The 14,583-nt window shown below is 53.8% G+C and overlaps 1 protein-coding gene across 1 annotated transcript; it reads right to left on the bottom strand.

Moving 5' to 3' along the window:
- Positions 1-956: 956 nt before the first annotated feature.
- On the bottom strand, positions 957-14,334 carry SIRT6 (sirtuin 6). Its single transcript, XM_090027080.1, has 8 exons — positions 14,177-14,334; positions 12,854-12,981; positions 10,190-10,372; positions 4,809-4,868; positions 3,840-3,935; positions 3,535-3,615; positions 2,436-2,559; positions 957-1,402 (listed from the first exon to the last, which is right to left on the bottom strand). The coding sequence occupies exons 1-8, from the start codon at positions 14,240-14,242 to the stop codon at positions 1,067-1,069; spliced, it is 1,074 nt and encodes a 357-aa protein (XP_089883206.1). The 5' UTR covers positions 14,243-14,334; the 3' UTR covers positions 957-1,066.
- Between the last annotated feature and the right edge of the window lie 249 nt (positions 14,335-14,583).

The following is a 14,583-nucleotide window of genomic DNA, read 5'->3' as shown; positions in this document are numbered from 1 at the left end:
AGTGGGGGGTGTCCAGCACGGCCACCAGATTGTAACACCCTGCAGGGACCCCGAAGGATGGAACAGGAGTTGGAGGAGCGACCGCACAGGGAGGGGGGTCTGCGGGGTAGAGGGAAGAAGGGCCATGGCAGCGGGGAGCTGGGCTCCACCAGCGACTGCAGGGAACCGTCAGCGCCTTACTCAGGGCCGCACGTTCAAAAGCAGCAATTCGCCAAGGAAGGCAAGAGACAGAGGCACCGCACCCCAGAGCCGAGAAGGAGCTTTGGCCTCCCCCACACTGGGAACGGCAAGCCCTGACGACACCACGTGCAGATGCTCTTATCCCAAAGCGACCTGCTATTCCTGACCAGAGCAGTGCTTTGACGTCCCAGCCTCCCTCCAGCTGAATGTGCTCCCACGCAGGGACGAGCCCTTCCACCCTTTCCCGTATTCTGCACACCCCTCCCAGGCATTTCCCTATGGATGTGACAAGAGATACAGTTCCTGGAGCCTCCCAGCTCCTGAGTCACACATGCCTGTGTGCAGTGCGTGTGCATGTGGAGGTTATGTGAGCATCTGAGGGGGGCGGGGGGTGTTGAAGACTCCAGACCAGTACATCACACAGCTCCAGCATCTCTGGACAGTCACACTTCACATCAGATAACATAGGGTTGGGGGAAACCGCCCCGGTTCCAGCTGCTTGGACCCATCACTGGACTGGATCCCACTGCCCTGACCCCCTTGATTTTCCTGGGAACTTGGTCTCCTGCTGTTCCTCCCACAGCAAGGAGTCCAGCTCCCCTCCTTCCTGACTCACAGTCCACCAGCCACCACTGGGCCTGCCACAGCCCTTCGATGGACTGGGGGGGGGGGCCAGGAGTCAGCTGGGCAGGACGATGCAGCAGTAGCTCACCCTGCTCGGTAAACCCGTGGGACAGTGGTTCCCCCTGGAGGCAGGAGAAGCAGCTGCCCACACGCACATTTCAAGGTGGTTTAATACTTATAAAAAGGGACAATATTTTTAAGTGTATAAAAAAAAGCTGGTAGGAAAAGTGGCACAGGCTGGGACAAGTCAGGAGAGTCTGTGTCAGGTGAGCAGTGACTCTGCTTTCCTTCTCTTGGCTGCTACAGGGCTGGGACATTCCTGTTTCACACTGTCACAGTGAGACTTGGGCACGAGCCCCAGGCCAGGGCAGGTCCCACTGACCCCCTCCATGATGCCGTTGTGGTGGGAAGGGGATTCAGCCTTGGCTGGACAAAGAGCATCAGGGTCAGACTTGAGGGGCTCTTCGGGCTTCACCAGCTCTGCCCTCTCCACCACCACTGGCCCTCTCCACTCAGGGATCTCCAGACCCAGGTGCTTCATCAGCTTTATCATGACTTCATCCACATAACCATGGATGCGCAGGTCGGCTTGTCTGTCCTGGGGCCAAGAGGCAGAGCACAGATGTCAGGAGCTAAACTGCGCTCTCCCCTTCCCCCTATGCACAACATGCTATGAAACTATGAACATGGCACCCCCCCATGGCAGTGAGGGGAAAGCTTAGGGTAGAAATAACCCTGGCCCTGTGACCTTCCAAATGCACCTTGTCTGGGACTAGGAGAGGACTCTGGATGTAGTGGCTTTAATGAGCTGTTGACAGTCAGCTGGGGCAGGCTACTACCTGTTTAAGTTCCCCCTGAGATGGTTTGTTTGGACTATTATTCCCCCTTTAATAAACCCTGCTACAGTAGGGAAGCTACCTTGGTAGCTTGCAAGCTTGCAGGTTTTGGGGTGGGGGCTTGAGCCAAGATGGAGAATTTGTATCAAACCCTTAAACTGAACCTGGCCCTTGCTACCACCGTCCAGTGCTCAGAAGAATGGTGATGTACTGGGTCCGATCTACTGTCCTGCCTACAGCCTGGCCTGGCCCTGGAGCCTCCCTGCCTGGTACCACAGTGAATGGGAGCAGTGTGAAGGGCAGGGACCACGTGACATGTCCATCCAGACTACAACTAGGCAGGAATCCTGTCCTGGGGGATCATTCCCACCCCTCACTTCATGGGGCACTTCAACAAACCTTGGGCACATAGGAGAGTGTCAGTGCTCAGTGCCCATGACACAGAGCTGAGCACAGACAAACCCCTCGATGTCCTGCACTGCTCCCAGCGAGGATTTTCTGCCCAGGAATCCTCTGTATCAGCTGGGATTTGATTCACCAGAAGATACACAGGGTCTTACTTCTCCGCTCTAGATATTTATTTTTAGGCCCAGATCTGTGGTCTCTGGCAATGGGAACACAGCCAGGGCCCTCGCTGATGTGGGCCCACCTCTTCTAGCTGGCGCCAGCAGCAGACGGCCTGACCCACTTTTGCAGGATTAAATCAAGCGGACACAAGAATGATGGCTGCTGCCGCTGTCAACCTACATCTGACAGACCCTGCACGCAACGTGCCAACCAAGTCTTCTCACTCACATGTTTAGTAGCTTGGAGATTGACAATCACCAGCTTCCCACCTCTCTTTTTCGTGATCAGGGGGAGATTGCCACTGGGTTTGATCTGGAGAGAGGTTCCCAGAGTGATCGACAGGTCCGCTTTCCTGAGGGAAGAACGTCAAGACAGCCAGTAGAGCCTTTAATGCAGAGCAGAGCCAGCGTCTGTGAGAAGTCCCCATCTCCAAGACCTATGACAGACCCATCTCCCTTGGTGCAGAAGTCAACCTCACAGCCCCAATTAATTGGCCACAAGTGATGAAACCGTAACCCAAGACAACACACAGAAACTAGTGTTCAAAGGCCCTCAGCAGGCTCTGATCCCAGTGGTCTGATCCCAGAGCCAACTTGTTTTGTGGGACAAGGGCTGATTTTTTTCTTCTGAGTTTGTACAGCACTAAGCCTGACAACATCCCAGTGTGAGATTGTAGCTCCTGGTGCTACCACCGTACAGTAAAGAACTAGTCTTTGGAGACAGCTCTGTGAACAGCTGCCCACAGGTAGGAAAATGCCCTTTCATTTCCTCCCATCCTTATCTTACCTTATTTTACCCATTCTTATCTCCTGTAAACTTGGACAAGGGGACCTAAATATTTGGTGTAGCTCATTAACCTATAAAGTACTTCCAAGAGGTTGTATTAACAGCAGGGAATGTGACCTAGAAAACAATCCCTCCTGCCCAGGTAAGAAAAGGTACAGTCAGAGGCATCCTACCTAGCCAAAAATGTTTCCCCCATGACTGGCAGAGTTTGCTGGTTAAGGATTAGCTACCACCTCCCTGGCAAGAGGGAAAGGGAATCTCTATTGAGGGAACTCTCAGGGCATTTAATTTCCCTCAGACCCTTTGCAGTGCAGTGTCACAGGCTTCCAGCACATCCTCATGCTGCTCAGCTGCAACCCGGCTGACTGGGTAAAATCCTAGAGCAAAGGTGATGTCGCAGGGGACTGGCAGGTCAGAGTCCAAGTATCTGAACAGCTCCTTTCATGCCGGGACCTAGGAGCAGTGTCCGAGATGTTGAATGTGGCAGAGGGGCTGGGGGAAAGGAGTACAGGGGCCTGCCTTCCACTCTGAGCACCACTACCTGCAGGCTTCATCGGCCAGGCTGAGGTCCCGGTCAGGTAGCGAATCTTCCCAGTCCAGAATAGTGTCTATGAGCTTGCCCCTGGAAAGAGAACAGCACAGGACAGCGCACCTCAGTACCGAGCACCACCTCAGACTCCCCGTGACACGGGGAATCTCAAGGGCACAAAAGTCAGTCATGTACCAAGGGGATCCACAGAGATGCTCAGGCTGCAGCCAGGGGGCACCAGCCAAAGATGTCCTCCTCCAAGGAGACCCTGCAGGGGGTGGGGAGGGAATATCGCATTCCCGTGATGCAGCACATACCTACAGGCACGGAGACCACGCGCTTTAGTGACGTTGCACAGCCTGCCCGTCGACTTGAGGCCCATGCTCCCCACCACGGTGTCCCGCACGTACTGCCTTCACATGCAATGAGAGAGGATGCAAGTCAGGCTCCAAGGCGACACAAGTCCTCACGCCTGCCTGCTGATGGCAGAAAGGGGTGCAGGATGAATGCACCCATCGGCTCTCAGCCCATGGAAATGGAGGAGCCAGAGGAAGCTACAAAGGGCAAAAACCAATGGGTGATCCTGCCATTTTGCAGCTGGGAGAAGGCAAAGATCCACCTCTTTGGCTAAACGCACCCCCGGCACGATGCCTGGAGCAAACAGAGTCATACTGGAGAGCAGGGCCGGATTCCAAGTTATGAGGCCGCTTGATACCTTTATGGACATAGGTCTTTGTCTTTAAACCTGGGGACTCCCTGTGGCCACTCCCCCCCACCCAGTCTGAGCAACAACTTCAAAATTACAACTAAGGCTCTGGAAGCCCAAACCTCAATGAACGTGACCCTTTTACTAAGCCCTGAGCACGAGCCCAAGGCCCTGCAACAGGGCAGCACCGGGGCTATTTCAGCCTAATTGTGATGGCCACAACCTAATTAACAGGCCCAGGAGCCATGGGGATCCTCCAGAAGGGCGCGCACAACTGATCTGCCACGCAGCACCAAGGGGGAAGTGTTCGTTTAGGATTGTACTGGACATATCTACTCATAAGCCAGCAGCGCAAGGTACAGTCTCACAGGCTTGGCTGCCGGACGCCCACGTGCTGATGGGAAGCGTATGCCTACTGCTGCTCTAGGACTGCGATGGCACCGTCCAATCCCCTGCGAAACCCTCCTGCCCCAGAGATGTGCTGTGGAGCCGAGGTGCCTATTAGCACAGCCGTCAGACTCGCCCATGTTGCCAGCCTACTATGGGGAAAGTGAGCATTGGAGCAGCGGGGCTGACATACTTGCCGCATTTCACACATTCCTCCACAAACATGTTCCCGTGCAGCTCGGCCAGCTTGTCCCTGCGGAGGAGACACGACAGATTAACGTGTGCCCGGGAGGCCGTGGCACCCCTCGGTGACATGGCAGGCTCTTGCATGCAGTTGTCATGGACATGAGATGCCCGAGCAGCCTGTCGCTGAGGCTGGAACGGTTCCTAGCTGCTGTGAAGGCTGCTGGGCTGCGGGGGATAGGGCCGTGCTGGCAGGGGAGAGAGCATCTCACGCATGGCTCTTTGCAATGAGGCCACCCCACAGGTGAGCTGCTATATTTTCTTGTGTGGAGTTTGCTGCAACCCCTCCCGCCTCTGGGATCCCGCTGTGCTGGGCACTGTAGAACCATCCTCACCCCAGTCATTTTTCACATGAGAAGTTTGCAATTCTGGGATAGGACACAAGGAGTTTCCCCTTCCAGATGCTACTGGGATGCAAACAGGAGAGGGCCTAAAGCCCCAGACCCCCTGTGCCCTACGTATGCACCCAGCAAGAGCTCTTCCCACCTGAACAGACAAGAGAGAGACTGAGAGGGGAGCCAGGGCAGGGAGAGGGGATGTGCCTTGCCCCAGGTGAGACTAGGACCCAGATCACCCCCTTCCAGGCCAGTATCCTTCCCCTGGCATTAGGCTGGCTCTCAACACACTCTCAGTCTTTGGTACAAGCCCTTGTGCACACAGAAGACAATTCTCAACTCGCTCACCTTGTCAGCTCCTTGCCCACCGCAACTCAGAAAGACAACAGATCAATACTGAGAGCACGTCTTTATAGAGGCAACTGCCAGAATTCAGCTGCCCTGTCAACCACAGCTTTATCCCCATCCCTTTGAACAGTGGTTCTCAACATTTGTAGACTCAAAGCTCCTCTGGATAGATTTGAGGCCCCCCTTGGAATATATCAGCTCCTAGCTTTCACTTTGTGCTTGCCAAAAAATAAGAGAGCAATTTTTCTGTTGCAAAGAACTCAGAAAATCCACAGTTATGGGTCTCTATTTGAAATCTCTTGGTTTATCATGCAAAGCATGTTTGCAGACCTAACAATGCTAATATTGCATAGCACTCTGTCGTACCCCTGAAAGGATCTCAAGGCAACCCAGGGTCCTGCAGCACCCTGACTGAGAATTGCTGACTTAGAGGGTAACCTGTGGCACAACAGTCCAGCTCAGAGAAGGGGGACACAACCGGCTCTCTGGTTGTACCTGCTAAAAGAATGGGACTTTCAAATTCCACCGCATTCTCTGATCATTTCTCTCCACCCGTTCTGACCCCAAACGTCTGATTTTTATCTAGGGTCAGTAATGAAATTGGCCTATAGCATCTGAAGACATTTATCGGATTCTGTCCTCCTGTGGTTCCAGCTCTTTGTTGTTAATTGAATCAAGACAGACCTTCACCAACAGCTGTAGCATCTATCTGATCTGTGAGCACCTCAGAAACCACCTTCCTTGCGGCTGTGAGATTGGCAGCGCCTCTCTGCAGAGCCCTTTGTTGTGGAAAGCGCAGGTGATTTGTTTAGATCAAAGCTTCCTGTGTACTCTGCACAAATTGCACCGTGCTTACGGTGGAACGAATGGAACGTAAAGGCATGCTCTTCCTGTACGTGCCACCATCAATGACAAAGACATTCGCCAAACTTCTTCAAACCAGCCAGCAGAGTGATTGGGACTGCTGATGAATAATTGAATTTCAACAACACGCACGCTTCAAGGCCTTGGGTCAAAGCATGTCAGCGTGTGGTTAAGTCACATGGAGCTCAGCTGGCCTTAAGTGCTGCTAAATGGAGGGGCCTTTGCGAGGTCCAGAGAACACCCTCCACAGCTGCATGCCAGGGTGACTGCCCAAAAGCGTTTGGCCTTTTTCCCTTTCATTTTCACCGTCTGAACAAGTGGCACAGACCTCTGTTGCATTTTCCTGTAGGCTCAAATGGCATCTACAGCGAGTTAGAAGCAATATGCTTCTAGTGATTGGGGTGCTCCTAAGATACGAGCTAGCAGGAACACTTGAATGCTGTGTGACCCACAAGTCATTTCTAATGCGGGAACCAGCCACCTTGCGGTAATGATGTTCAGCCAGCCTCCACAAGAGAAGGCTGAGGGGGGATCTTGTGGTCTGTTATAAACTAGTCAGGCATTGGGGAGTCCCTGTTCCCCCGAGCATAACCAAGAGTGACCAGGAATAACGGTCACAAGCTGGCAGAGGGCAGGTTTAGGTTAGACATCAGGAGGCGCAACTTCACAGTCAGGGCGGCTAGGGTCTGGAACCAGCTTCCAAGGGAAGCGGTGCTGGCTCCTACACTGGGGGTTTTTAAGAGGAGGCTGGATGAACACCTTGCTGGGGTCGTTTGACCCCAGTACTCCTTCCTGCCATGGCAGGGGGTCGGACTAGATGATCTGTTCAGGTCCCTTCCGACCCTACAAACTATGAAACTATCCTTTTAGCTCTTCCTGCCATTTTTCTAGCATCTTTGCTCACAGTTTGTAACGGCCAAGTCTGCTGCTTCTGCCTGCCTGACACAAAATTATCCTGGACAAATTGATTCAATACCTTCTTCAAACTGCTTGGGTTTTGCAATGTGGTGACACTGAAATGAAGGAAGGTTGCAGCTTTCTTGGCAAGAGCAACTATTGGCTTGCCAAGTGTTTTCGAGGCATCGTTACTGTTTGATCTCCTTTGCCATTTTTGGGGGTGTTAGTGATGAACAGTGATTGCTCTTGAATGAAATGAACTTTGGGTTATTGGAAACCGACCACTGGGATTCAAATCATTTCCTGGGCTAAGTGGTGATAATACCGAGGCCACACATTCACAGGGCTGCACTCAGCGTCCTGCTTGGCTACTCCAACATGCAAAATTTCACTCAATGACACTCGAGAAAAAGAACCAGATTATCTGTGCTCCAAACCAAGAGCAAACGTTTCCTCTTAACAACTCCGGAAAGCGTAAATACAGCTTGTGAGAAAAGTGAGACCTTTTCCCAGCTCTGGTCTATTAACTCACTCATCCTCTAAAGCATCCTTGAACTCCACATACTTTTGTGCTCCCCCTGATATTTGGTTTTTAACAAATATTAGTCGCTCACTTGCAGATGATATCAGGAGCTCTCACTTCGGCTGCAGTGAGAACGAGAAGCTCATCACTAGAGGCTGAGAAATAAGTCATGCTGGCTGAACTCGTGTAGGAACACACCCTCCAAAGCCATGTCCAGATTCTGGATGCTAGCAAGCCAAGCCGACAGGGGCTCACAAATCAGCACATTCCCTTTCCTGTCATCCAGGGAGAGTGAGCACCACATACCACCTGCAGCCCTTCATCTGATAACCAGCTCCTTTGGGGGCTTTGCTTAAATCAGCTCCAAAGCAAACCAAACTGAACTGCACACAGGCACTCAATGTGGATTAACAGTGTCTGCAGAGACACTGTTTAGGAGCATTTGGGCATTTAGGAGCATTTTCTTGGGTGGATAAGTCTTAAATACAGCATTTGGATTCCCCATAAGGTTCCAGAAAGCCCAGACAGCCTAGCAAGGCTGGCTGCTTGGACAACACCATGTCAGCCATTTCTATGGCTTTTCTTCAGCCCCTTCTCCCAGCCCCTTTCCTGTCATTCTCCTACTTGGATCAAGCTGGCAGAGGAGAGCATAATTTATTCCAAACACGCAGGCTTGCAAAGCAAATAACCTCTCTGTCTTGAGGGCTGCAACCATTCTGCTCTCGGGTATTTTTGTAATACACTGATGCTTCCCCTGGAAAAAAAAAAAAAGCCTCTACTCCCAGGTGGAGCTAACGGAAAGGCTGGATCCTCTGGAGACAGCTTTACATCTCTTGTCACACTATAAAACACATTTCAGACTCCACTTTTACATGTGCAGGGACTCAGCTCCTTCAGGGGGTAGCTACAGACTGGGGGGAGCAGCTCCGTACCCTGTTCCCTTGTTAGAACCAGGACACAGCAAAGAAGTAACCACATCAAGTGATCCACAGATCTTCTAAGAGGGGTCTGCAGATGTACATAGAAGCAGGAGCTTAATTCAGAGCCAATCTGTTCCCTTGTTAGAACCAGGACACAGCAAATCTGGATTCCAGGCAAAGCTTTGTCACTGAATAGGCAGGGCTGGCACTGCATTTAGCTATTTTCCTTCAGAAAACCCAAGTTAACTAACCTCCGCTCAGGGGAGTTGAATGAGCAGCTGTGCCTGAACAAGGTGAGGAAAGGGTAAGACTGGTGTCCCCAGCAGGCTACACGCAACATCTTTGCTGGCAGTCAGCAAAGACCATTATTCATACCCACGTTGTACGGAAGGCTGGCCCTGGGAAGCCAGCTGCTGTCTAAACAGCAGCATATGCAGGCTGGAGAGGGTCTCCTTATCATTCTCTTCTCAAACAGCTGAGCAGTCCCTGGTGATGGCATAACCCCGTGCGTCATGCTCCATCTCAGGGCTTTGTGTGCCAGGACCAGGCCTCATGCAGACGGAGTCTCGGTGCCAAGAGTAAGTGAGTGCATCTCAAGCATGTCAGTAAGGTGCAGCCTTCAGCCAGCAAACGGTCAGTCCCTCTGAGGCCACGTGGGCCCCCCATGCACTCTGCCCCGGGCAGTGCCACACACAGCACCCGAGCTGCCTAAGCTGAGAGATGCCTGAGACAATGGAAATGTACCCCCAGTTTCACTCAGGAGGCTGACCCCACAGAGACCCAAGGGGCAGGACCAGCTGGCCAGGACCATCCTCCCCACTGGCCTGCAGGAGGAGTGGAAAGATGAACGCAGCCTGCCCAAAGCCTCATCCTCCCAGACCCCGCAATGCTTGAGGTTTCCAATAGCCATCGATACCGGTTGCCCTACAGAACTTAACGCTGCCCTTTAAGGGGCTCGATCAAATCCATGGGCATCCTATGCAGGTCACTGGCACTTCAAAAAAGGGCTTCATTTAAGAGCAGCAGCACTGGGAGAAGGCAGTCTCATCTGCCCCATGGAATTACCAAGACAGAGTGTTACATGGCCTGTGTTGTATCCTCCCCCCCGAGCTTCTCCCACCCCCCTCTCCACCTCTTTAAAATCCATTCAGTTTACTTCTAGCCCCTGAAATGCATCCCAGTTACATCCCTGCCACATACCTACTGCGGCAGAGGGACAGATAGAGGTTCAGCACAGACGGGGTCAGGCCCCGCTGCCCCTAACACTGCAGGAATTCATACCCCAGGCATTTGTTTGCCTCTCAAGACGGCTGGGAAGCATTGATACCTGCTCTGCTAGGTTTGCACATGCACCTCCATGCACAGGCCTGCAGAAATGCACCAATATGAGGGGCCAAAGGGCTTGTCACAGGCCCTGCCAGGCATGGAGGGGGTGATGCTGTACCGTGGGAATCCAGAGCGGACGTGCAGACCATCCACGTTCTGGCTGACCAGGAACTTCAGGATGCCGGCTCTCTGCAGCTCCAGCAGTGCCATGTGGGTCTTGGAGGGCTTGGCATTCTCAAAGGTGGTGTCAAACTTGGGGGACAACCCCTTTTCCTCCATGGTCCAGACGCCATTGGGCCCCCTGCGGCAGAGGAGAAGGGAGAGAGGTCATGGAAAGAGCAGGGGCTCGGCAGCAGTCTGTGGATGCAAGGCCAGTCTGCGTTAAGGGGTAGCGCTGCTAAGTAACAGGACCTGCTGCCAGGGTCTGTCTAGTCTTGATGTATTGAGGACAGAGGTGGGGCTTCAGCAGCAATCTTGGTGCTTCTTTTAATGCAACTGCAGGCTACAATTTAACGCTGAACAGGATGAGAAAGAGCAGGGCAAGAGCAAGGACCTGAATCAAAGCTGATGCTCAAGGCACCAGCAGGCAGGCAGCTTCCACTGGGTCCAACTGGCCCTGAACCGCCAGTCAAGAGCTCCTGCAGGCCATGGGGCAGGGAGGTCATTAGGTTTAATGAGCAGGAGTGGGACAAGGACACATCAGCAGCAAAAGCTGGGTGCTGATAATGAGGTAGGAGGGGGGTCTATGGGTAGGGTAACCTGAGGCAGGGTCTGCACAGGGCTCGCTTGGTCTCGTGAAGTCAGTGCATCCTGCCTGTCATGGAGACAGATGAGAGTAACAGGAGCAACAAAGCTGAGGGTGTCTGCAGAAGCCTGTGTCCCTCCTGCCCAACTCTTCTGACCTAGTTCTGCATGTAAGCGACCCCCTCACAGGTACCACTAGGTAACATGCACTGCCCCCACCCATCCTCAAGCCCAGACCACTGACCCCTGCAGACTGCCTGAGAAACCACAGGCAGGCTAATTACCACAGTGGTGACTGGGCCGATTAGCTTGCCCCTGAGTTAATTAGCCCCCCACAGCACTGCAAAGCCATAGCTGCCTTGCTTGTGGTTTGGGAGGCAGCCTGCCAGGAGCAGTGCAGCAAGCTAGAGGAAGCCACTGTAAAGTTTACCTCCTAGGACCTGGCTTAAGCAATCTCTGGGTTCAGCCTGGACAGCAGCACAGGCCCCTGCCTAGGGAGCAGCATGCCACGTGGCAGCTTTGACATGGGATAAGACTGGTGGGACCCAGTTGATCCCACTGCAGGCTCGATAACGTCACAAGGAAGTTGTTCCCATGCTTTGCAGAACACAGCAACAGTGCGCCCACTTCTTTCCCTGAGACACCAGCCCATACACTGAGCCTCTGTGACCAAGACCTTCCCTATGTCCTGCCCACACTGTTTTTTCTTCATTTTCATCCCATTGCTTTTAATTACATCCCCTTAAAACATCCCCTCTCCTGGGTGCTTTCACACCAAGGCAACACCTGCTCTTGCCTGGGCTGTGATACACCCTTGGGCAACTTCAGTGTCCTTCATACCTAAGCGTGGATCACTGCTGTCAGAGCAGAGTCCTGCGGCCCAGGGGAACCACCTGACACGGAGGTTCTGGGTACCCACCACCGCATCACCAGGGAGTGGGTGTATCTAGAGAAAACTGCACAGCATCAGTTTATACACACAATCCCCTCTCTGGAGGGATGAGATGCATGGATCTGGCTATAGCCACAGCCCTCAGCAGTGAAGGGAACCAGCAGGGAGCAGCCACAATGGGAAACTCAACTATGGCAAAATACCAGGCTTAATCCCCCAAGAAATCACCCCAGTGGGCACCACAGATCCAACCCCTGCTCACAGGCTCCCCAGGCTGGTCTCCAAAGGCATGGTATCACCTGCTGTTTAAAAGAACAGACCAGCCCAGAGACAGAGAAACTGCTCAGTATTAGGAGACAACCTCAGATGTAACCGCCTAGCTTCACAGAGTCTCTCTGGGCTCCCCCACTACCCAGCACACACCAGACAACTGTACTGGATGGTGAAAGCTGGGATACAGTTTTACTACCACAGAGCCAGCACCAGAGAAATGTCCCATGGATTTCAATGCATAATCACAGCCCATTTGGGCCACGATGTAGCAAATCTGAGACCAAACTACAGCTAAGAGCTCATAGAAGGAAATCAAACTTTTCATATCCCAACGTCCCACAGCTACAGAGAAGCGTTTTGAAGAAAAAAAAAAAAAATCAGTAAAACAACAGCTATAAGTTAATGAGGAAACAGGACATCTTCCCTACAGCACTTAACCCACTGAGTCACTAAGCCAGGGCCTGCAATGCTGCCAGGATTAAATCACGTTTCATTAGCAAACACCATCAGTGTTATCACTCCAGACACCTTCCATCACACCCCCACTCCCCACAGCCTGCTTCCTCTGCAAATCTTAAGGCATTTTCTAAACTTTTGCAAAATGCCTCTGCCTGCTTCTCTCCCAGAGAGCCAAGCAAGAATACTGTGTCCCCAAAGCCTACGCCAACCATGCAGTTTCTCCAATACAAGATATCACCCACATGAATTCTTGCCTGTGTACTACGGAGATTTTATAGGTGGTGAAACCAAAGTACAAACATAAATCACTTTTTATAGCCGCATAGCAACCAGGAGAAAAAAGCTAACGCTCAGCATGCCATGTTACCCATAATCCCACTCTGCTTCAACAACACAGGATCTCTCTTCCTTCACCTGAAGTCGGGGATCCCTGCGGCTGTGCTGATCCCAGCCCCCGTATGAAACACCACGTTGGAAGAACACCTTATCAGGTTGGCTAGCTCACGCACTTTCCTCTCCAGCTCCTCCGGAGGATCAAAGATCTGAAGGAAAGAAATGGAGACAGAAGTAAGTTTCCCACATGGCCCCAAGTGCAGGAAGAGTCAATACATCATTTCTCTTCAGCTGTGGAATAAACCTAGGATGGAGAACAAGATTACATGATGCTGATAGGTAAAGTGCATCAGCACTTAACAGGGTGGAAAGAGCATTGTCTTAGAGAGGATACTTCTTCCCACTCAGGACATCCAGATCTTCCTTTCCAATCTACTTCAGAGAGGCAAGGAGCTGCTCTGGGTTTCAGCAAGTGATCAACTGGCTGAGAAATACTTTGCCCTCTCACTGCTGCTCTCTTCAAATCAGGTAACAATAGATACCCTCCCTCCTTGCCTCCATTTTACAGGTGGGAAAACTGAGGCTTTACTAAGGGATATGACTTGGCCACAGCAGAACCAGAAGAAGAACTCAGGGCCCCTGAGGCCCAGGCCTGCCCCTCTCAGGCAACTAATAAATGCTGCCAGCCTGCAGGAAGGATGGCATGAGAGACAGGCCAGGCCTCCAGACCAAAGCCCCCAGTGCTCACTGCCCGCGGGCAACACTGCTGAGCAACACGTCAAAGGCAACGCCAGTCTCCGTGGGGCTGGACGGACAGCAGCGGTTCGCTGGGGTGACAGGCCCTGCTCCACTGAAGGAGACAGACGTCACGGTGCAGAGGCCCCCTGCCCGCCGGCCTGACAACCCACGCCCGCCATGTCGCATGTGGGGGGGGCACACACCCCAGCTACAAGTGAGTGCTGGCCCCCGCTCAGGCAGGAAGCAGAGCCCAGGCCTCCCCCGCCCCTGTGACCTGCTGACCTGTGCTGCCCCCAATTCCTGGGGCAAGGAGCGCCCGGGCCAGAGGGACACTCCAGCACCCCTGTGGCAGGCTGGGCTAGCGGCGCTTACCCCAGATCATGGGGGGGGGACGCACCCTGACACAACGCTGTACCCCCCTGCGCCTGCCAGAGTGGGGGCACGGGGAGCCGAGGTGCCCTGTCCCCTGTGCAGGGGATGGAGAGAGCCAAGGCAGGAAAGGGGCCAGACCCCAGGAGGGGTGATGGGGGGGCGGGGCCGCACCCAAGGGGGTGGGGCCAGACCCCACGATGCGGGGAAGGGCGGTGGGGGAGGGGAGGGGGCAGCAGCCCCCCCGGGGCTGGAGGTGGGGGAGGGGCGGTGGGTGCTGCACCGCCGGCCGCTCACCTCGGGGAGACCGCACTTGCCCTTGTCCGAGTAGGGGGACAGCCCGGCCGCGTAATTCACCGACATGGCCCCGCGGCCGCCGCCCGCCTCCGCGCCGCTGTCAATAAAGTTCTCATTGTTGTCAATTCCTGCCGGCCGGGCGGAAGCGCGCCGGGCGTCACGAAGCCGGCGTGCCTCACTGCGCATGCGCACAAGCCCCGGGCGGTGGGGCCGGCGGCGGTGCCGCCATGTTGGTTCCTGGCAGAAAGGTCCCTGCCCGTCCTTGACAGGGCTGAGGCAGGCACCTGGCCCTGGCAGAGGGGAGAGATGTGCCTGGTCCTGTGGGGGGACAGCGGGTCCTCCTTGCAGCACTGCTGCTCTGGCAGGGAATCCCCCGATCCCTGGACTCTAGGAGCTAGCGCTTAAGG

The sequence above is a fragment of the Crocodylus siamensis genome, chromosome 14 (assembly GCF_052110815.1).
Source record: "Crocodylus siamensis isolate JL-2025a chromosome 14, ASM5211081v1, whole genome shotgun sequence".
Classification (NCBI taxonomy): domain Eukaryota; kingdom Metazoa; phylum Chordata; order Crocodylia; family Crocodylidae; genus Crocodylus; species Crocodylus siamensis.
This window is presented reverse-complemented; position numbering and strand designations above follow the sequence as displayed.

Coding starts and splice junctions, on each gene's coding strand:
- SIRT6 (XM_090027080.1), bottom strand. CDS start 14,242: ATGTCGGTGAATTACGCGGCCGGGCTGTCCCCCTACTCGGACAAGGGC. Junction 12,982..14,176: donor GCAAGTGCGGTCTCCCCGAG/GTGAGCGGCCGG, acceptor TCTTTCCTTCAG/ATCTTTGATCCTCCGGAGGA. Junction 3,616..3,839: donor CGTGGTCTCCGTGCCTGTAG/GTATGTGCTGCA, acceptor TTCTCTTTCCAG/GGGCAAGCTCATAGACACTA.